Raw genomic sequence first — 23,628 nt, 5'->3', positions numbered from 1 at the left:
ATCAAGGATCATTTCCATTTGAGTTGGTCTTGTTAAGGCTTGGGGTTAAAGATAGATACAGGCATCATCTCTGTCTTGGACCAATTAACTTTATAACCAGATAGTTTACCAAACTCTTCAAGCAATGACAGGAGGACTGGAATTGAGTGTGAGGAGTCTTGGATATTGAGCAAGACATCATCCCACATATAATGATATATCATGGTATTCTTTTCCAATTATAAACTGGGTGGTTCGAGCCCTGAATGCTGATTGGCTGAAAGCCGTGGTATATCAGACAAAACATTTGTTGTTACTGCTCTAACTACGTTGGTAACCAGTTTATAATAGCAATAAGGCACCTCGGGGGTTTGTGGTAAATGGCCAATATACCACGGCTAAGGGCTGCATCCAGGCACTCCGCACTGTGTCGTGGCTAAGAACAGCCCTTAGCCGTGGTATATTGGCCATATACCACACCCCCTCATGCCTTATTGCTTAATTATAATTCCTTTAATTTGGTCATGTGATCTAATCGTGGTGGCAAGGGGTTCTATGACCAAAGCATTCCTGAAGTCAGCATGCCAATTGCACGCTCCCTCAAAACTTTTGTCCACAGCACAAGGTGCATCTGTGTAATGATCATGCTGTTTAATCAGCTTCTTGACATGCCACACCTGTCAGGTGGATAGATTATCTTGGCACAAGAGAAATGCTCACTAAAAGGGATGTAAACAAACGTGTGCACAAAAAATGTAGAGAAATAAGATTTTTGTACGTATGGAACATTTCAGGGATCCTTTATTTCAGCTAATGAAACATGGGACCAACACTTTACATGTTGCCTTTGATGGGGGTCACCTTGGGGTTATGTTAGGGGCTGCACCAAATGATTGATGTATTATAATAATGGATTATGCTTTTGTTGTATTAATAGAAGGGGAAGGGCTATAAGACCCTCCCCTACTACATGTATAGGGTCCTGGACCACAGATGAGCAATATATGCATTATAAGGTTTAATACTGTTCCACAGTTCTTTTCTGGTCTCTGCCTCTTATTGAAACGGTCTGAGCAGATGTGTGAGCCATAGCGGTCAAAACAGGGTGTCTGTGAGAAAGTGCCTCAAGGCTAAAAGAGATACATAGACACAGACCCCTGCAGGGGAGTAAATAGATAAGAGACAAGTCAAACATACCACTGTAAGCCACACGGGAATGGAAAATTACTGCTGAGCCCTTAGAAAACACTGAACTATTGTTTTCTCCTGCAAGTTTGTATAACTGTATATGCATGGGCTTGGTGTCATGAGTAGAAGGTGTTGACGTAGGCAGTTACATCACTATGGGTTGACTGCAAGCATATTAAAGCAACTTTGACCTTTTTTATTCTTACTCTGAAACATGCGTGCTGTTTCCGTTGTCAACTTCTGTCTGCAATTGCATTAGTAAAGGTTTGATTGATTTACTTAAAGAAGATATTGTCTGATTGCTGATTTCAGCAATAATCCAATGATTGACAAGGAACAAGGAACCTACCCCAACACCTTTATATTTTTGTTCAGTAAATTGCACAAAAATGATATATTTATGGATTGGATATAAGGTATTGTTTTCTCTCTACTCAAACTGCCTACCACCCACCACCTACCTTTCATCCACAATATTTCATGACCCTAAACCTGCGGGTTATGAGTTATTCCGCACATCACTAGTAGACATCAACTGCTTCCTATCCCCTTTCATCACAACACACACACACACACGTGACACACACATGACACACACACACACGTGACACACACACACGACACACACACGTGACACACACACACGTATTGTTAATCATCAATAAAACACTCAGTAGTTTTGTTTACAATATTCACTTAAAAGTGAATTTTATTCCCTTCAAAAACATTTAGTCTTTCCTTAAAAAACTGAAATATAATTCATTTCGTAGTGCATCACTCGTAGTGCATTCTCTGGGGGAAAAGGAAAGATAAGATTCACCCTATTTCTGTTCTTACCTTTGGCAAAAACACCTAAACCGAAACAGGCAAAGCTTTATACAAAACAACACTCAAATAAGCAGCCCCTCCATTACATAAAAAACATACTTAAAGAGGCAATCATATATCTAATCACCGTGCTTGCCAAAGATTCCTCTGTACATAAACTTTCGGCACCTCACAGACCTGAAGTCAGTTCCTACTGGTAGTGACATTGGGGCTAAAACCATGTAGCTATGCATCTTGTTAAAACTCTGCTGACACTCGCCTATCAACAGGCAATCAGTGACAAAGTCTAGAGGAAAAATATAAGATGAACAGGCAGTGTTTTTGAAAATAAATTAAAAGTCCTAATTTATATATATTTTTTATAAAATATCCCTTATAACCTTATATTTTTTGGTATTTGCGGCATCCGTGGTGCCATGGTCATTATCAGCAAGTGGGTTACACCCAGTGCAACCTGGGTAAAATAGACATAGTCCCATGATGCATCCTGCTGCCAAGCAATCTAACCAATCACTGCCATGCAACAAGATAATCAAGCCATTTCATATGCATGCTTACCGTACAAGGCTTGAATTCTATAGATTGTCTATCTAGCCCTGTCCTAACCCAGGCTTTGGCAGGAGTGTAGCCTAAAGTATGCAGTGACAACAGGGAGCAAGATACCACTTAATAATATAATGGAGTTACGCTTGAAAATCAATGAGGAGGTAGTGAACATTCCTTACTAATATCTGATAGAATCCTCCAACCAAAGACAAGACTCTGCAGGATATAACATTGTGAGGTCAGAAGGTCAAACAGAGGCAGGCACTATCAGGGTTTGTGCGTTTATGTCCAGACAAGGGGCCCATCTTAATAGTCTAAAACTGGGGTCCTCGTCCCACATCTCCTTTCATCCTGACTGATTCAAAAACAATGGACAGGTGAAGGCGATATAGTGAATGCCTAATGGGAATTTGATTTCAAATGTCCACTTTTGCAGATGCCGTAAAAATGAAGTAAAGGAGTCAAGGGAAGAAAGCCAGGTAAGACTCCTGAGATGCAGCCTACAATAGATGCCTGAGAGACCTAGCCTTTTGTAATACTTCTATGGAATTTATTTTAGAGTTTAGCCTGTTAGTTACTGAAGCTAGACCACACAGACTGGACCAGGCCTAGAAAGCTCAATAGAGTGTGTTATTAGGGCCTTGGTGACACAGGACACAGATAGAATAACATGGTGTTGTGGTGATGTCAATAGTCTGTCTCCAGATTAGAATAAAGGAACATAGAAATAGAATGTATAGAACAGTTTGAGGGTTGCCTCAATTTATACATGAAATGATGTGGCACTATAACCTGGCAGTATGACTGTATGGATACACTGTTGTCGATATGACAAAAAAATTACAAAAGACAAAGGAGGCTTCAAAATAATGAACCTTCAAAAATACCCCTCAAAGGATCTCTGTGCTGGCTAAGCATTGGTCATCTCCAACTACAATGTACATTTCTATGGGCACTGGGGAGTGTCTAGGGGCAAAGGAGTGTCTCGTATTGATGACCTAACTTCAGAAGGTGTTGAGTGATGATTGGCGAAAATATGCGAGTGCTGGAGAGAAGAGGCAGCGGCGCGTTTTCTGATATGTGGCTCCCTTCTGCTGTACTGAGCACAATCGAACAACAGAGATAGAGGTGGCTGATGGGAGATGGAGTTCACACGTTCTGGACTTTCATGGCGTCCTGGGGCCAGTTGTAGGTGTCCTGGATGAAGGAGTCGTAGTCTGGGCTGTAGACGTGGGAGAGCACAAACGCCTCCTTGTCCTTGGGCTCCGGGTACAGGGAGGCGATGTTGTGTCTGTACGCATAGTCCACAACCTGAGAGATTGGTAGAGAGATTGGTTAGAGAGATTGGTGTAGAGATTGGTGTAGAGATTGGTAGAGAGATTGGTAGAGAGATTGGTAGAGAGAAAGGGAAATGAGTTAGAGTGCTGATGTATTGATATGGAGAAAGTGTCTTTCTCTGCAGTAACAAATCGGCGTGGAGGTGGGAACTGGTAATGTAATGCTGGTATTGATAATGGTTTGTGGGGAGGTGTCAGTCTCCAACCTTGACAGCGATCTTAAAGGACACCTCTCTGATGCTGTTGAGGGGAGGGTAGAGTCTCCCTTCGGCTAGGTGCTCCTCTGTTACCATGTCAGCTATCGCCTGAGTAAAAGAGAGAGAGACAGAGAGCGAGAAACAGGAAATGAAAAAAATACGTGAATAAATGAGGAGGGGAAAGGGGATTATGGGTGACAGAAAGAGAAGATAAAGGAAAATAGAAATTGAGATGTGACATTAAAATAACTTGAAAAAAATGTGTGTGTGTGTGACTGTGTGTGTGTGTGTGTGTATTTCTCTTGATCAAGTCTCTTCCCCTTTACCTCGGCAGTTAGGGATCTTTATTTGTCTTTCATTGAAATGTTTTACAAAAGTTTGTCTTTTGTTGAAAATGTCAAAATAAAAGAAACAGTTACCTCAGCTGTGGTGAGGAAGATGTCGTCAGAGATTTGGCGCACCCCGCAGGCGATGACGCCAAGCGCCACGCCAGGGAACACGTAGGCGTTGTTCCCCTGGCCGGGGATGAAGGAGCGCCCATCAGCCAGGGTCACTTTACTAAAAGGGCTGCCACTCGCAAAGATGCCCCGCCCCTGGGAGAGAGGGAGAGAGGGAGAGAGTGAGAGAGAGAGAGCGCATGAGAGAGAGAGAGAGAGAGAGAGAGAAAGAGCATGAGAGAGCAATCATTCTATTTCAGGTCATTCTATTTCTATGACAACAAGAATATTTAGTAAGCGTACATTCAGCGGCACTCAAACAAGGGAACAGAGAGCGAATCTCCATTCTCTAGGTTAGGGTCAGAGTCACAGTACCTCGGTGAGTTGGTAGCACTGCTCGGCGGTGCACTCTGCCTTGCTGGTGGGGTTGCTCAGGGCAAAGATGATGGGCCTCTCGTTGAAGGACGCCATGTCCTTGATAATGTTTTCAGTAAACGCCCCTGCAATGGCTGCCACTCCTGCACACAGGAAAAGAGTACTGATTACGAGTAATGTTCTTTACCATTCGGCCATCAGATTTGCCACCAATGCTCCTTATAGGACACATCACTGCACTCTATACTCCTCTGTAAACTGGTCTATATCTCTATATACCCGTTGCAAGACCCACTGGTTGATGCTTATTTAAAAACGGACAGATAATCAGGCCTCACTCCCCCCTATCTGGGATATCTACTGCAGTCCTCATCCTCCACATTCAACACCTGTTCTGCCAGTCACATTCTGTTAAAGGTCCCCAAAGCACACACATCCCTTGGTCGCTCCTCTTCTCAGTTCGCTGCAGCTAGCAACTGGAACGAGCTGCAACAAACACTCAAACTGGACAGTTTTATCTCAAACTCTTCATTCAGACTCAATCATGGGCACTCTTACTGACAGTTGTGGCTGCTTTGTGTGATGTATTATTGTCTCTAACTTCTTGCCCTTTGTGCTGTTGTCTGTGCCCAATAATGTTTGTACCATGTTTTGTGCTGCCACCATGTTGTTATGTTGTGTTGCTACCATGCTGTTGTCATGTTGTGTTGCTACCATGCTGTGTTGTTGTCTTAGGTCTCTCTTTATGTAGTGTTGTGTTGTCTCTCTTGTCGTGATGTGTGTTTTTTTCTATATTTTTCTATATATATATATATGCTTTTTTTAAATCCCAGCCCCCGTCCCCGCAGGAAGCCTTTTGCCTTTTGGTAGGCCGTCATTGTAAATAAGAATTTGTTCTTAACTGACTTGACTAGTTAAATAAAGGTTCAATTAAAATGAGAACAAAACATACATATGTTCCTGAGATGCTCTGCAATGTTGATTATCTGTCCATTTCAATTCAGCTTCTGAGCTTAGTGGCATTATGAAGAACATGTTGTGTAATACTATGCATGCCAGTCTCTCTTGGCTAAGAGTTGAGGAGAGACTTACTGCATCACTTATTTTAAAAAATAGACAATGTGTTGAAAATTCAAAATATTTGCATAGTCAACTTTCACACAGCTCTGACATACACACTTAACCCACTAGACATGCCACCAGGGGTCTTTTCACAGTCCCCAAATCCAGAACAAATTCAAGAAAACGTACAGTATCATATAGAGCCATTATTGCATGGAACTTCCTTCCATCTCATATTGCTCAAAATAACAGTAAACCTGGTTTCAAAAAACAGATAAAGCAACACCTCACGGCACAACACCTCTCCCCTATTTGACCTAGATAGTTTGTATATATGTATTGATATGTAGGCTACATGTGCCTTTACAAAAAAATCTATGTAGTTTTGTCCTTGAGCTGTTCTTGTCTATTACTGTTCTGTATTATGTTTCATGTTTTGTGTGAACCCCAGGAAGAGTAGCTGCTGCTTTTGCAACAGCTAATGGGGATCCTAATAAAATACCATCTACAAAAAAAGTAAGGTCAAGAGAAACCAGGGACGTGTTCTGTGGGCACGAAATAGGGGGACATTTTCTGAGACAAAGGTGGCACTCAAAATGTTTTCTTATTTAGGCCCTAGTACATAACCCAGGTGAGCCCTAGATACACAGGTGAGTACAGCTGAGCCAGTAGGTGATCATAGGGACTGACCGATGATGGCAGTGGGCTTGATGGTGTGCACCACCTCCTCCAGGGTCTTGATGTGGGCGTGGTCATGGGCAAACTCCTCCTTCTCATGGTTCAGGTTTCCTCTGCCCTGTGGGTCGCATAATGATGACATCAGTAAATCTGACATACTACTGGATCCAGTTCACAAGGGAGCAATGTTGTGAATGTTGCTGATATAAATGACTGACATTCCCTATTCTACATGACAGTGCAGCATGACTGTTCTACATATGATATTTCTATCTGAAACTCTAGGATGTTGCATCCTACATATCTAGATGGACAGCTCAGGAGAATGCTTATCAGATCAGTGTTTTGAAGCTATTGCAGTGTATTAGGAGCAATGTTCCCTCTAAGCTCTGTAATAATGCTATGGGAATAACAATGCATTTTATTTTGTATAATGGTTTCTTGCATCAAACAATATTTTCAGTCACCTCCTTGTCTCAAGGACAAGTGGATAAACAGGTTAATGTTATGCCCTGCGTGTTTTTTTCAAAAGTCTCATGGAATGTCAGCCTACATTGAACACCACACATTGGCTGCTACTGTAGGCTGAATGATAGGCCCCTCTGGTAACCTAACGTTATGATCAAATAGCCATAGTAGCCTACTTTACCACTGTCTGAAACTGTAACTTAAAGCTGGTACTGCCTCAGTGTTCACAGTAAACATGTGCTGGAAGTTGCACAGAATTTTAACAATGTTCAAGTTTGCGCTCAGCAAACTATGGAGGGGTGATGCAAAACAGCTCCAGGCATTCCATGCTTTTCTTAACTCCTGTTCTGAATATTTGAGATTTACTATGCAATCTGATACACGTCAAATCAGTTTCCTTGACCTTCTGATTTTGTGTGAGGATAATGTTCTATACACTGATCTTTACAGGAAACCTACTGATCGTAACAGTTTGTTGAGGGCTGACAGTTGTCACCCACTTCCCTTGAAAAATAGTTTGCCCTACAGCCAATTCTGTCGAATCAAAAGAATTTGCAAAAAACAATCAGATTTCGACAGAAATATGGCTGAGACGCAAAGAAAGTTCAAGGAGCGGGGGTACAGAAATGATCAGATTATTATTGCCATTGATAAAATTCAAAACAAAACGAGACATGACCTTTTTCAAGGTCAGTCTCGCAAAAAGACGCATTCTTGCGTTCTAACTACCCATTATTCAAAGCGCTCTGAACAAATTAAGGGAATTGTTCACAAACATTGGCACATTCTAAAATACGATGATAGTCTCGATAATGTGTTTTCGGACCTTCCCTTGGTCGTATTCTCGCGGGGCAGAAATCTCAGCGACCAATTGGTACACTCTGATTTACCACCCCAAGATATTCCTGAAAGTCTATTTGCGCCCCTACTGGATGGAAATTACAAGTGTAATGGCTGTGCTCAATGCAATGGCACTATAAATGTAGATCCTTCAAACACCCCCAAACAGGGAAATCGATCCCAATCAAAGGTGTTATTACGTGTTCCACTAAGGCAGTTATTTATCTTATAACTTGTCCTTGTGGTAAAAATGATGTGGGTAAAACAAAGCGTGAATTAAAAGTACGTATCTCAGAGCATCGTAGCACCATTAGGTGCAAAAACTTGACTTACCCAGTTGTTGCCCACTTTTTGGAAGCAAACCACTCGATTTCGTCTCTGCGTTATATTGGCATCGAACATGTCACCTTCCCTAGGAGAGGGGGTGACCTTGATAATTTGTTGTTAAAACGAGAGGCTGCCTGGATCTTTAATTTAAAGACCCTTACACCCTTCGGTCTCAACATAGACTTTGATCTTAAGCCATTCTTGTGATTATTGTGACTTTGCCATTGTAATTGTTTGTAAGCTTGTGTAGTCTAAAATGAATCTATGATCGTATGCTATCCATTTGTTTTTTTGTATGCTGTTCTTTTTATGGCATTTTTATATTTGAGAATTAACCAATGATATTAGGCCACACTTGGCCATGATTACAGACACCTGTGTGTCTTTTGACACTATATAAACGAGTCATCTCGCAGTGTTTGTGATCATACCCTGATGAACACAGCTTGGCTGTGGAAACGTTGGACATTACATTTTTGCATCTGAGCTCCTAGAGTGTGCGGCTCTCCCTTATTTTCAAGTTTTCTACTCCGCTAGCCAGCACCTCGCCTTAATAGGTGTGCGTTTCTTTTTCTTCTAGATTGCGCTCAGCAGATCTGAAATTTGCTCATTGCCGAAAATGTTTTGAGGGAACATTGATTAGCTATGATATTATGGTATTGCAGTTATTACCTTGACGATGAGGCCCCTGGAGTCGACCATCCAGATCTTCTTTGCGGCGTCTGTGGCGGACACTCCCTCCTTCGCCATGGCCATGATCAGCAGGTGGGCGATGCCCAGTGCAGCCTGGTCAAAAAAGACACATTGTCCCATGATGCATCTTGCTGCCAACCAATCTAACCAATCATTGCCATACAACATGATGATTATAAATCCATTTCATATGCATGCTTTTGTTACCTTCAAGGCTTGATTCAAGAGAGTGAGGTTTCCAAACGTTAATACGTTTTGGACAAAGAGTTTATAATTAACACAGATCAGCACGTTTGTCCTCTTACCTCCCCTGCTCCCTGGAACACAAAGGTATGGTCTGACAGTTTGTTCTTGGTGATCTTCAGAGCAGCCAAGACTCCAGCTACTGCTACTGAGGCTGTCCCTGGGAGAGGGAGAGAGCGAGTTAGAGAGGGTGACAAACACCAGGGATGGGTTGTAAAGTTGTGATCGGAATGGTTTTGCACATATATCTTTCAACAAAACAAAAAATTATATAATGTGTCATCAGGAGGTCATCAGTGAGCCACACAGCCTACAAATCCCAATAACTGCAAGGTTTGCAAAAAAAAAAGAAGAAGTTGTATTTATTATTTTGGGTTAAAAAACACTATAGGTCACTCTTGAACGTCTGAAACTAAATAGAAAGTACGTCGAAATTATAATGGACTTTTACGTTTTCAAATTACTGCCCTCTATCTGGCCCGCAAATTGCTTTTGACTAACAAATCAGTCCGGAAAAAAATTCTGAGTGGTGCTCCGCTGAATTTTGAAATCCTGATATGGCCCTTGAGTAAAAAAAATTGCCCACCCCGGTCTAGCGGGTAGGGGGTGGGAGTAGAGAGAGAGGGAGAGAGAGATTACCTTGGATGTCATCGTTGAAGGTGCAGTAGTGGTTGCGGTACTTGTTGAGGAGGCGGAAGGCGTTGGAGTTGGCAAAGTCCTCAAACTGGATCAGACAGTTCATCCCGTACCTGCAGCGCAGAGTAGTGAACGGTCGGTCAGATAGTCAAATTACACAGCCACACACACACACACACACACACACACACACACACACACACACTACCCACTTGTCAGTAACTGCCTGCATGAACTCATCGATGAGATCATCATACTCTTTTCCTCTGACCCTCTTGTGCTTTAGACCGATGTACAGGGGGTCTTCCAGGAGCGCCTGATCAAAGATTAAACATCATCACCTTCACACTCTACGACAAGGAGCAGGGTTAAGGTTAGGTTTAAAATCCGATTTTATGACTTTGTGGTGTGGCTGTGCAAGCTAGTGACCACTCTGCAGAGCTGCCTCAATATATGACTCACTATATGAGTCATCTCAATAAATGCCAACCTATGGATGAGGACCTCTAGGGAAATAAGGGAAGTAACTAAGTGATAGTGGAGCCCTGAATTCCAAACAACTTCTAGTAACACATTTAGTTCACTAGGTAAGATACTGCCTTTTCTATATGGCTGGGTCAAATGATAAGGACCATGATATTAGCCAACGGAGGCCTGGGTGTTTCCTCATGGAGTGTCCCAGTTGAAGTACCTGGTTGTCAGTGCCCACATCCAGTAGCACTGGCAGACACTGTTGGGGTGGCACTCCTCCGCAGGCTGTGTACAGGGCCAGTTTGCCCACGGGGATGCCCATGCCGTAACTTCCCAGGTCCCCCAGACCCAGTATACGCTCTCCGTCCGTCACCACAATGGCCTGTGGAATACACAAACACGGTTTGGTTCACCTGGTGAAACTTCTAGTCTCCAGCTAAGAGCCTTATGCTGTTTACACCCTCCTGTCCACATCCTGTACCATGCAGTAAAGCAAAGCTTGTGTGTGTGTGTGTGTGTGGTACTCCTCACCTTGATGTTCTCCTCAGGCCAGGAGTTGAGCATGGTGGCGATGTGACCTTTATCATGGATGGTGATGAAGAGACCTCTGTGGGATACAGTTGACGTCAGAAGTTTACATACACCGTATCAAAATTCAAAAGGCACTCGCACATCTGAGCAATCTTATTGCAGGTGCATGGCAAAAGTTGAAACAGGATGAAGGAAAAAGGAAACCGCACACTGCTCTTGATAGAATCACTGATATTTAATAAGCTTACGTATCGGCCTAACGGCCTTCATCAGAGCTTTTGTGAATTTTCTGAAAACAGCACCTCTATGTATACCTAGCCCCACCCACATCAGTTCCACGCGTGGAAAGGGGTTGGAGGCAAAGGAAAAATAAAATAAATAAGTGCTACCAAACATAACAATATGCATTTCACAAACACTACAAAAGTGTATAAATAAGACGCATTAAACACGTCCATAAAACCACAATGAGGACATATCAAGTTTTCATTAATCATTGGGTACATCATATGAAAAACAGAGTCATCTTAAAAAGAGGACTTCCTAGAAGCCAGTTTTTCAGACTGCGCCGTATATGCCACTCCACAGAGGATTATCTAGCAAAAGCAGCGGAGATGCGCACTATGTTTCTAAGAAGAGGCTATTCGCCACAATGTGTGGATGAAGCTCTTAATTTGGTATTGGGAAAAACACGAGATGAATTGTTACAAAAAAGACCTGCTAAAGCAAAAGAACACTCCGTGATGTTCACAACCACATATACTTTGAATTCGCGAAAAGTGACGCGCCGGCGTATATCGTGACAAAAAATGTCTAAATATTCCATTACCGTACTTCGAAGCATGTCAAACGCTGTTTAAAATCAATTTTTATGCAATTTTTCTCGTAAAACAGCGATAATATTCCGACCGGAGACGTTGTTTTCGTTCAAAGACTGAAAATGTAAAATGGACTCTTCACACCCATGTCATTGTTCTCAGATCGACCACTATCCAAAAGCCCTACTGTTTTTCGCCCAGGGACTGCAGAGTCATCATTCCCTGTTCTGGCGCCTTCTGAGAGCCTACGGGAGTCTTAGAAAATGTCACGTTACAGCAGAGATCCTCTGTTTTCGATAAAGAGACTATAGAAGGCCAAGAAATGGTCAGAGAGGGCACTTCCTGTATAGAATCTTCTCAGGTTTTGGCCTGCCATATGAGTTCTGTTATACTCACAGACACCATTCAAACAGTTTTAGAAACTTTAGGGTGTTTTCTATCCAAATCAAACAATTATATGCATATTCTAGTTTCTGGGCAGGAGTAATAACCAGATTAAATCGGGTACGTTTTTTATCCGGCCGTGAAAATACAGTGAAAAATGAGTTTTACTGACTCCAACCTAAGTGTTTGCAAACTTCTGACTTCAACTGTGCATGCTAACACTTCAGAACCACTGAGCCACTATTATCACACAACATTGCCCTGTCTCTCTCTCTCTGTGTGTGTGTGTGTGTGTGTGTGTGTGTGTGTGGTGTGTGTGTGTGTGTGTGTGTGTGTGTGTGTGTCTGTACATGTGTGTGTAAGTGTGTGTGTGTTGTCTGTACGTGTGTGTGTCAGTGTGTCATGCCTACCGTGGTCTCCTGAAGGCCAGTCCGTACTGTTGGCAGGCCAGCCCTACTGTAGGCGTATAGACGATGGGCATGAACTCCTCTACATCAGATGTCAGCAGGCGGTAAAACAACTTCTCATTCCTGTCCTGCAAAGTCATTAGCAAGATGTACCTGAGAGAGAGCGAGAGAGAGAAATAGAGAGAGAGAGAAATAGAGAGAGAAATAGAGAGAGAGCGAGAGAGAGAGAAATAGAGATAGGGCAAGAGAGAAAGAGAGAAATAGAGAGAGAGCGAGAGAGAGAGAAATAGAAATAGAGATAGGGCGAGAGAGAAAGAGAGAAATAGAGAGAGCGAGAGATAGCAACAGGAAATGTAGGACAAGGTGAAACAGAGCTGGAAGTGATAGTGATGATAGTGATAACGATAGTGATGATAGTGATATTGATGACAGTGGTAGTTATTAGTGATAGTGATGCTAGTAATCGTGATGATAGTGATGATACTAATAGTAATGATAGTAATGGTGATGATAGTGTTATTAGTGATAGCAATGATAGTGATGATAGTAATAGTGATGATGGTGATTATAGTAATAGTGATGAATGTGATAGTAATAGTGGTGATAGTGATAATAGTAATAGTGGTGATAGTGATAATAGTAATAGTGGTGATAGTGATAATAGTAATAGTGGTGATAGTGATAATAGTAATAGTGATGATAGAGTTGATAGTGTTGCTAATTTTTTGTGTTAGTGATAATATGTTATTAGTGACACTGTTGACAATAATAGTGATGATAATGTTATTAGTTATAGTGATGATAGTGACGATAGCGTTATTAGTTATAGTAATAGTGATGCTAGTAATAGTGATGATAGTAATAGTGATGACAATAATAGTGATAATAGTGTTATTAGTGATAGTGATGCTAGTGATAGTGATGCTAGTAATAGTGATGATAGTGATGATAGTAATAGTGATGATAGTGTTATTAGTGATAGTGATGATAGTGATGCTAGTAATAGTGATAGTAATAGTGATGATGGTGATTATAGTAATAGTGCTAAATGTGATAGCAATAGTGGTGATAATGATGATAGAGTTGATAGTGTTGATAGTTTTTAGTGATAGTGATCATAGCAATAGTGACGATAGTGATAATAGTAATAGTGGTGATCGTGCAGTGATTAGTGATAATGAGGGGTAGGAAAGTTTCTGTATTTCTGTCTGTATGTGCATTTTTAGCCATTGTGTGTTGTGTGCCTGTGTGTTTGTTTGTTGTATATGTAAGTGTATTATTTGTATCTGAGTGTGCTCACTTGTCGAGGGGGTTGCGGCCCTCGTAGCTCCTCATGATGCGGAGCACCTGGACGTCCTGGGAGAGGAAGACTGGGGGCAGCAGGCCGTGGATGCCCAGCTGCAGGCGCTCCTGCAGGGTGAAGGCCATGCCCTACGGGGGGGATGGAGGACCACACATCCAACATTAGGATCGATCGCTCCAATGTTGTAGCATTGGTCTAGCTAGCTGTTGCTCACATAAACACCCAGCTATCAGATATTTACAATTATTGTCTTTCGATAAAGAAGCTGTGGTGCTTTAGCTATGTTGTGGTTCTGATCATGTCTTTAGCATTCCTTTATTAGGCCTATTGCATGAAGGGAAATTCTTATGGTTGCTCAGCGGGCTGATCTGGTTGTGGTTAGTGCCACTCTACTTTGTCATGTCAGTATTCTGAAGAGGTGTGTTTGAGCATTTGGGGGAGTGGAGGTCATCTATTTATTCTGTCCAATGGGATAGGAGCCTGAATTCCCTCCCCTGTGAACTCCCTTCTAATATCTTCTTTCCTCTTTCTCACACACTCGCTCTACCTCTTCTTTCTTCAATGGAAAGAATTATTCTGAAAGCCAGAGGACCGTCATGGAAATAAATAACAAAATAAAAACTGTTCACCAACTTGCTACAGTAAATATACCAGTGTCACTATGTAAAGTTGTGATAGTGTAATGTGACACTTGCACCTGTGGTTTGGTTTCCATTAATAATAAACGCCTATGAATGTGTCAATCACAGTGACACTCTCCAACTATGAGATGTTAACCTTCAAATGGAACCTAATCCACTTCCTCATTTCAGTGTGGGGAATATGAACTGAACTTGAGAGCGCATTGTTTAAGGAACCTAAGAACTGTTTGATGGTGTGACCCATCGTCAAATCATTCAATACGCTGAAAGGTGAATAGGACTGCGTTAGAGTTGGTATGAAGCGGGAGTTTGATAAGATTAATGATCATTATCATTCTACAATTTAGCTTCACACAAACTAAATTATAGTGCAAACAAACATAATTATTTCAACACATACAACTAACTCACAAAAAATACAAAATGGAAATACATTATTAGTATACTTATACATTGCATTCAAGAAAGTATTCAGACCCTTCAATTTTTCCCCATTTTGTTACAGCCTTATTCTAAAATGGATTACATTGTTTTTCCCCCTCATCAATCTACACACACTATCCCATAATGACAAAGAAAAAATTGTTCTTCAGAAATTGACAAATGTATAAAAATAAAATTCAGAAATATCACATTACCTTAAGTATTTAGACCCTTTACTCAGTACTTTGTTGAATCACCTTTGGCAGCGATTACAGCCTTGAGTCTTCTTGGGTATGACACTACAAGCTTGGCACACCTGTATTTGGGGAGTTTCTTCCATTCTTCTCTGCAGATCCTCTGTCAGGTTGGTATTTGAGCATCACTGCACAGCTATTTTCAGGTCTCACCAGAGATATTCAATCAGGTTTAAGTCCGGGCTCTGGCTGGGCCACTCAAGGACTTTCAGATACTTGTCCCGAAGCCACTCCTGCGTTGTCTTGGCTGTGTGCTTAGGGTCGTTGTCCTGTTGTAAGGTGAACCTTCGCCCCAGTCTGAGGTCCTGACAATCTGGAGCTGGTTTTCATCAAGGATCTCTCTGTACTTTGCTCCGATCATCTTTTCCTCAAACCTGACTAGTCTCCGAGTACCTGTCGTTGAAAAACATCCACACAGCATGATGTTGCTGCCACCATACTTCACCATAGGGATGGTGCCAGGTTTCCTCCAGATGTGACGCTTGGCATTCAGGACGAAGAGTTCAATCTTGATTTCATCAGATCAGAGATTGTTTCTCGTGGTCTGAGAGTCTTTTAGGTGCCTTTTGGCAAACTCCAAGCGGGCTGTCATGAGCCTTTTACTGAGGAGTGGCATCCGTCTGGCCACTCTACCTTAAAGGCCTGATTGGTGGAGTGTTGTAGAGATGGATGTTCTTCTTGAAGATTCTTCCATCTCCATAGAAGAACTCTGGAGGTCTGTCAGAGTGACCATCGGGTTCTTGGTCACCTACCTGACCAAGGCCCTTCTCCCCCGATTGCTCAGTTTTGCCGGGCAGCTAGCTTTAGGAAGAGTCTTGGTGGTTCCAAACTTCTTCCATTTAAGAATGATTGAGGCCACTGTATTCATGGGGACTTTCAATGCGTCAGAATTCTTTTTTGTACCCTTCCCCAGATCTGTGCATCGACACAACCCTGTCTCCGAGCTCTACGGACAATTCCTTTGACCTCATGGCTTGGTTTTTGCTCTGACATGCACTGTCAACTGTGGGACCTTATATAGACAGGTGTGTGCCTTTCCAAATCATGTCCAATCAATTGAATTTACCACAGGTGGACTCAAGTTGTAGAAACATCTCAAGGATGATCAATGGAAACAGGATGCACCTGAGCTCAATTTCGAGTCTCATAGCAAAGGGTCTGAATACTTATGTAAATAAGGTATTTCTGTTTTCGCTTTGTCATCATGGGCTATTATGTGTAGATTGAACCCTCGGGTTCTTGCCATGGGGGAGATCGTCGTGGGCTATACTCAGCCTTCTCTCAGGGTAGTAAGTTGGTGGACTGCGGATATCCCTCTAGTGGTGTGGGGGCTGTGCTTTGGCAAAGTGGGTGGGGTTATATCCTGCCTGGTTGGCCCTGTCCGGGGGTATTGTCGGATGGGGCCACAGTGTCTCCAGACCCCTCCTATTTCAGCCTCCAGTATCTATGCTGCAATAGTTTATGTGTCGGGGGGCTAGGGTCATTCTGTTATATCTGTTGTAATTCTCCTGTCTTATCAGGTGTCTTATGTGAATTTAAGTACACTCCCTCTAATTCTCTCTCTCTCCGTCCCGGAGGACCTGAGCCCTGGGACCATGCCTCACGACCACCTGGCCTGATGACTCCTTGCTGCCACAAATTCACCTGGTCGTGCTGCTTCTCCAGTTTCAACTGTTCTGCCTGCGGCTATGGAACGCTGACCTGTTCACGGGACGTGCTACCTTGTCCCAGACCTGCTGTTTGACTCTCTCTCTACCGCACCTGCTATCTCGAACTCTGAATGCTCTGCTATGAGGCGGCAGGTAGCCTAGTGGTTAGAGCATTGGGCCAGTAACCGAAAGGGTGCTAGATCAAATCCCTGAGCTGACAAGGTAAAAATCTGTCATTCTGCCCCTGAACAAGGCAATTAACCCACTGTTCCTAGGCCGTCATTGTAAATAAGAATTTGTTCTTAACTGACTTGCCTAGTTAAATAAAGGTAAAAAAAAATGAAAAGCCAAATGACATTTACTCCTGAGGTGATGACCTGTTGCACCCTCCTGCCTTTCTAGGGAGTTTTTCCTAGCTACCGTGCTTCTACATCTGCATTGCTTGCTGTTTGGGGTTTTAGGCGGTTCTGTATAGCACTTTGTGACATCGGCTGATTTAAAAAGGGCTTCATAAATAAATTTGACTGAGTGATGAGAAAAACATTTAATTGAATCAATTTTAGAATAAGGCTGTAACGTAACAAAATGTGGAAAAAGTCAAGGGGTCTGAATACTTTCCGAATGCACTGTAAATCAATCTGACACACACACACACACACACACACACACACACACACACACACACACACACACACACACACACACACACACACACACACACACACACACACACACACACACACACACACACACACACACACACACACACACACACACACACACTAATCGAGTTAAAGTAAACCTGTCAGATAGCGTAGCAGTTACAGGCCCTAAAGTAAACTCCTTAAGGAAACAGCTGACCAGCAACCGCAATTACACCTTCAGTCTACACTGACCTCCAGAGAGAGAGAGAGAAAGAGAGCGAAAGAGTACTGTAGAATGCAGATAAAGATCCTACTAAAAACACTTGTGTTCTGGTTAACATAAAGGTCTCTGCACTATACAATTTAAATGCATGGTGTACAAAACATGCTGTAAAAAGGCTACCAGGTGTTTTGAGGTTTTTCCCTCACAGAAAGTGCAGAATAGCAGATTTAACAATGGACAATTCCTGTTCAGTTTAGCCTTATTGGCATCAACACAATAACCTGAAATCCCCGGACAATGTGTGTATAGGAGCTGATGGACTACATAGTTCATAGTTCAGTTATAGAACTACAATTACAAATGTTAAGATTAATGGAAGTGACTTTAACATCCGGACTGAGATCTACAAGAGCTAACAATGTAACTTTCTTAAGTTTATTTAACCTCGTTAAAAGATAATACCAGTTGTGATTACTAACCTGAAGCACTATCCTACTGTGTGTGTTACATGACCCAATAAGCACCAGGTTATAGACAGCCTATAGAGAGGCTATTGAGAGCCTATAGAGAGGATATAGAGGAGCTATAGAGGCTATAGAGAGGCTATAGACAGCCTATAGAGAGGCTATAGACAGCCTATTGAGAGGCTATAGAGAGGCATAGAGAGGGTATAGAGAGGCTATAGAGAGGCTATAGAGAGGCTATAGAGAGGATATAGAGAGGATATAGAGAGGCTATAGAGAGGCATAGAGAAGATATAGAGAGGATATAGAGAGGCATAGAGAGGATATAGAGAGGCTATAGAGAGGATATAGAGAGGCATAGAGAGGATATAGAGAGGCTATAGAGAGGATATAGAGAGGATATAGGGAGGCATGGAGAGGATATAGAGAGGCTATAAAGAGGATATAGAGAGGCATAGAGAGGATATAGAGAGGCTATAGAGAGGATATAGAGAGGCATAGAGAGGATATAGAGAGGCTATAGAGAGGATATAGAGAGGCATAGAGAGGATATAGAGAGGCATAGAGGGCCTATACATAGCCTATAGAGAGCCAATAGAGAGCCTATAGAGAGACGATAGAGAGCCTATAGAGAGGATATAGAGAAGATATAGACAACCAATAGAGAGCCTATAGAGAGGATATAGAGAGGATATAGAGAGGATACAGAGAGGCTATGGAGAGGATATAGAGAGGATATAGAGAGGATATAGACAACCAATAGAGAGCCTATAGAGAGGATATAGAGAGGATATAGAGAGGATACAGAGAGGCTATGGAGAGGATATAGAGAGGATATAGAGAGGATATAGACAACCAATAGAGAGCCTATAGAGAGGATATAGAGAGGATATAGAGAGGATACAGAGAGGCTATGGAGAGGATATAGAGAGGATATAGAGAGGATATAGACAACCAATAGAGAGCCTATAGAGAGGATATAGAGAGGATATAGAGAGGATACAGAGAGGATATAGACAACCAATAGAGAGCCTATAGAGAGGATATAGAGAGGATATAGAGAGGATACAGAGAGGCTATGGAGAGGATATAGAGAGGCTATGGAGAGCCTAATATTACCCTTAAAACTACTACTACTTTTAATGTTGTACCTATCAATTGTCCTATTAGCAATCACCTATATTAGCAAACGTATTTCTGTTCAAACTTCAAATTGTTCTAGTAGGTCTCTATTGGTTGTTTATTGCAATGAACGATATCAGCAAAATGTCCACGATAAGTGGTCGGTTGGGTCAGTGTCGATAACTTTCTGTTTATCGTCCCAGCTCTAACAGACAGCCTATAGAGAGGCTACAGAGAACCCAGGGCCCATTTGAACTTACATCTGCAAGGGCAAACATGATCAGAAACATATTTGCATTTCATTCTTCAACCTTTGTTAGGGGTCGGCAACAAGCGCACAAGTTTTGTTTTGCCCCCCCCACCCCCGGAAAATAACCAGGAATTCAGCCCGAGTATCCCCCCCCAAAAAAAAATATATACAGTTGAAGTCGGATGTTTACATACACCTTAGTCACATACATTTAAACTTAGTTTTTCACAATTCCTGATGTTTAATTCTAGTAAAAATTCCCCGTCTTAGGTCAGTTAGGATCACCACTTTATTTTATGACTGTGAAATGTCTGAATAATAGTAGAGAGAATTATTTATTTCAGCTTGTATTTCTTTCATCACATTCCCAGTGGGTCAGAAGTTTACATACACTCAATTAGTATTTGGTAGCATTGCCTTTAAATTGTTTAACTTGGGACAAATGTTTCGGGTAGCCTTCCACAAGCTTCCCACAATAACTGAATTTTGGCCCATTCCTCCTGACAGAGCTGGTGTAACTGAGTCGGGTTTGTAGGCCTCCTTGCTCGCACACGCTTTTTCTGTTCTGCCCACAAATTTTCTATGGGATTGAGGTCAGGGCTTTGTGATGGCCACTCCAATACCTTGACTTTGTTGTCCTTAAGCCATTTTGCCACAACTTTGGAAGTATGCTTGTGGTCATTGTCCATTTGGAAGACCCATTTGTGACCAAGCTTGACTAATCCTAATCCTGACTGATGTCTTGAGATGTTGCTTCAATATATCCACATAATTTACCTCCTTCATGATGCCATTTATTTTGTGAAGTGCACCAGTCTCTCCTGCAGCAAAGCACCCCCACATCATGATGCTGCCACCCCCGTGCTTCACGGTTGGGATGGTGTTCGGCTTGCAAGCCTCTCCCTTTTTCCTCCAAACATAACGATGGTCATTATGGCCAAACAGTTCTATTTTTGTTTCATCAGACCAGAGGACATTTCTCAAAAAAGTACGATCTTTGTCACCATGTGCAGTTGCAAAACGTAGTCTGGCTTTTCTATGGCGGTTTTGGAGCAGTGGCTTCTTCCTTACTGAGTGGCCTTTCAGGTTATGTCGATAAAGGACTCGTTTTACTGTGGATATAGATACTTTTGTACCCGTTTCCTCCAGCATCTTCACAAGGTCCACTTTCGCACCAAAGTACATTCATCTCTAGGAGACAGAACGCGTCTCCTTCCTGAGCGGTATGACGGCTGTGTGGTCCCATAGTGTTTATACTTGCGTACTATTGTTTGTACAGATGAACGTGGTACCTTCGGGCGTTTGGAAATTGCTCCCAAGGATGAACCAGACTTTTGGAGGTTTACAACTTTTGTTCTGAGGTCTTGGCTGATTTCTTTTGATTTTCCCATGATGTCAAGCAAAGAGGCACTGAGTTTGAAGGTAGGTCTTGAAATACATCCACAGGTACACCTCCAATTGACTCAAATGATGTCAATTAGCCTATCAGAAGCTTCTAAAGGCATGACATCATTTTCTGGAATTATCCAAGCTGTTTAAAAGCACAGTCAACTTAGTGTATGCAAACTTCTGACCCACTGGTATGGTGATACAGTGAATTATAAGTGAAATAATCTGTCTGTAAACAATTGTTGGAAAAATGACTTGTCATGCACAAAGTAGATGTCCTAACCGACTTGCCAAAACTATAGTTTGTTTACAAGAAATTTGTGGAGTGGTTGAAAAACGAGTTTAAATGACTCCAACCTAAGTGTATGTAAACTTCCGACTTCAACTGTACATATATAAATATATGTCTCAATGTAATCAAGGTATGAAATGATTGTTATTTTAAATACAATCTCTTTGTAGGCTTAGTTGAGGTCAATTTGCAGTGTTCTAAATTATTATAATTATGTTCCGCCCCCCTAACCATCAGCTGCCAAAAGAATCGGCCAGCGACTAAATCTAGTTGCCATCCCCGCTACATTCATCTTGTTCCCAAGATGACGTAGCAGTTCAGACGTCCTTTGTCTTCCTCTTGTCGTGTCCCGTGTATATATATATTTACATATTTTCTTCGCATATCTTTTTACATATTTTTTTTCTAAAAACTCAACCTCAAAACACTCTCCTGCAACCCGCCTCACCAATTTAAAAAATAAAAGTATTATTTACCTCAAATCTGAAATCCACAACAGAAGTTAGCCAGAGGTTAGCCAGTTCACTGGCTAACGTTGTAGTTCAGCTAGCCACGGTTAGCGGTCCTCAGCTATCCATTAGCTCGAAAAGCTATCGCCAATTTTTGTACAGCGCGACCCAGACCAGAGCTTACCGGACCTATTCTCTCTCCATATCCCCGGATTTCTACCACAGGCTCTGGACATTTACACCTGGATCTTGCAGCTAGCTAGCTGCTACCTGAGTGACTATTGGCAACGTTGGTCCCGGAGTTAACATAAATTATTCTGGAGCTAGCCAGCTGAAGCGTTTCATCAGCCACTCCTGGGCTATTCCGGAGCTAGCCAGCTGAAGAGTTCCATCAGCCTCTCCTGGGCTACAATCACCTATCCGGACCCGTTTTACTGCCCCATCGAGCCCCATCGGGCCTTCACGACTGGACCACCGACGTTATCTGCCCGAGGGAGTTATCCAACTGGCCCCTCCATCGCGACGTAACCCGAATGCCCATCTGCGGCCCGCTAATCGTTAGCCGTCTTATCGGCTGTTATCTGAATAGGTCTATCGGAAAATTTTCTTGGGCCACTATAACTAACTATTTTGTCAATTGGACTGGTCCCCCCTACCACACGGAACCCCACTAATCTACAGACGGAATCGCACGAGGTGGCTAAAAACAGACCTCCTCCATCTTCTACCAGCTTGCTACCTATGGCTCGGCTAGCTATCTAACTCTCACTGGACCCTTTGATCACTCGGCTAAGCATGCCTCTCCTTAATGTCAATATGCCTTGTCCATTGCTGTTCTGGTTAGTGTTTATTGGCTTATTTCACTGTAGAGCCTCTAGCCCGGCTCATTATACCTTATCCAACCTCTCAGTTCCTCCACCCACACATGCTATGACATCTTCTGGTTTCAATGATGTTTCTAGAGACAATATCTCTCTCATTATCACTAAATGCCTAGGTTTACCTCCACTGTACTCACATCCTACCATACCTTTGTCTGTACATTATACCATGAAGCTATTTTTTCGCCCCCAGAAACCTGCTCCTTTTTCTCTCTATTCCGGACGTCACAGACGACCAATTCTTATAGCTTTTATCCATACCCTTACCCTCATACTTCTCTGTTCCTCTGGTGATGTAGAGGTGAATCCAGGCCCTGCAGTGCCTAGCTCCACTCCTACTCCCCAGGCTCTTTCTTTTGATGACTTCTGTAACCGTAATAGCCTTGGTTTCATGCATGTTAACATTAGAATCCTCCTCCCTAAGTTTGTTTTAGCACACTCTGCCAACCCGGATGTCCTAGCCGTGTCTGAATCCTGGATTAGGAAGTCCACCAAAAACTCTGAAATCTTCATCCCTAACTACAACGCTTTCAGACAAGATAGAACGACCAAAGGGGGCGGTGTTGCAATCTACTGCAGAGATAGCCTGCAGAGTTCTGTCCTACTATCCAGGTCTGTACCCAAACAATTTGAACTTCTACTTTTAAAAATCCATCTCTCAAAACAAGTCTCTCACCGTTGCCGCCTGCTATAGACCACCCTCGGCCCCCAGCTGTGCTCTGGACACTATATGTGAACTGATTGCCCCCCATCTATCTTCAGAGCTCGTGCTACTAGGTGACCTAAACTGGGACATGCTTAACACCCCAGCCATCCTACAATCCAAGCTTGACGCCCTTAATCTCACACAAATTATTAATGAACCCACCAGGTACCACCCCAAAGCTGTAAACACTGGCACCCTCATAGATATCATCCTAACCAATTTGCCCTCTAAATACACCTCTGCTGTTTTCAACCAAGATCTCAGCGATCACTGCCTCATTGCCTGCATCCGTAATGGGTCTACGGTCAAACGACCTCCACTCATCACTGTCAAACGCTCCCTGAAACATTTCAGTGAACAGGCCTTTCTAATCGACCTGGCCCTGGTATCCTGGAAGGATACTGACCTCATCCCGTCAGTAGAGGATGCCTGGTTATTTTTTTTAAATGCCTTCCTCACCATCTTAAATAAGCATGCCCCATTCAAGAAATTT

General features: G+C 42.5%; 1 protein-coding gene across 1 annotated transcript in view; it reads right to left on the bottom strand.

Moving 5' to 3' along the window:
• Positions 1 to 1,844: 1,844 nt before the first annotated feature.
• LOC106586750 (NADP-dependent malic enzyme) overlaps positions 1,845 to 23,628 on the bottom strand; it is a 30,982-nt gene continuing 9,198 nt past the window's right edge. Inside the window, exons 3-15 of the mRNA XM_014174329.3 lie at positions 13,746 to 13,876; positions 12,449 to 12,598; positions 10,837 to 10,912; positions 10,526 to 10,687; positions 10,047 to 10,150; positions 9,838 to 9,947; positions 9,261 to 9,358; positions 8,935 to 9,048; positions 6,640 to 6,745; positions 4,888 to 5,030; positions 4,495 to 4,668; positions 4,085 to 4,183; positions 1,845 to 3,852 (exon numbers count right to left, since the gene is read on the bottom strand). Of these exons, the coding sequence (XP_014029804.3) occupies positions 3,691 to 3,852; positions 4,085 to 4,183; positions 4,495 to 4,668; positions 4,888 to 5,030; positions 6,640 to 6,745; positions 8,935 to 9,048; positions 9,261 to 9,358; positions 9,838 to 9,947; positions 10,047 to 10,150; positions 10,526 to 10,687; positions 10,837 to 10,912; positions 12,449 to 12,598; positions 13,746 to 13,876 (1,629 nt within the window). The 3' untranslated portion in view covers positions 1,845 to 3,690. The remainder of the gene's footprint in view (positions 3,853 to 4,084; positions 4,184 to 4,494; positions 4,669 to 4,887; positions 5,031 to 6,639; positions 6,746 to 8,934; positions 9,049 to 9,260; positions 9,359 to 9,837; positions 9,948 to 10,046; positions 10,151 to 10,525; positions 10,688 to 10,836; positions 10,913 to 12,448; positions 12,599 to 13,745; positions 13,877 to 23,628) is intronic.

Source organism: Salmo salar, chromosome 25 (assembly GCF_965601325.2).
Source record: "Salmo salar chromosome 25, fSalSal1, whole genome shotgun sequence".
Classification (NCBI taxonomy): Eukaryota; Metazoa; Chordata; class Actinopteri; order Salmoniformes; family Salmonidae; genus Salmo; species Salmo salar.
This window is presented reverse-complemented; position numbering and strand designations above follow the sequence as displayed.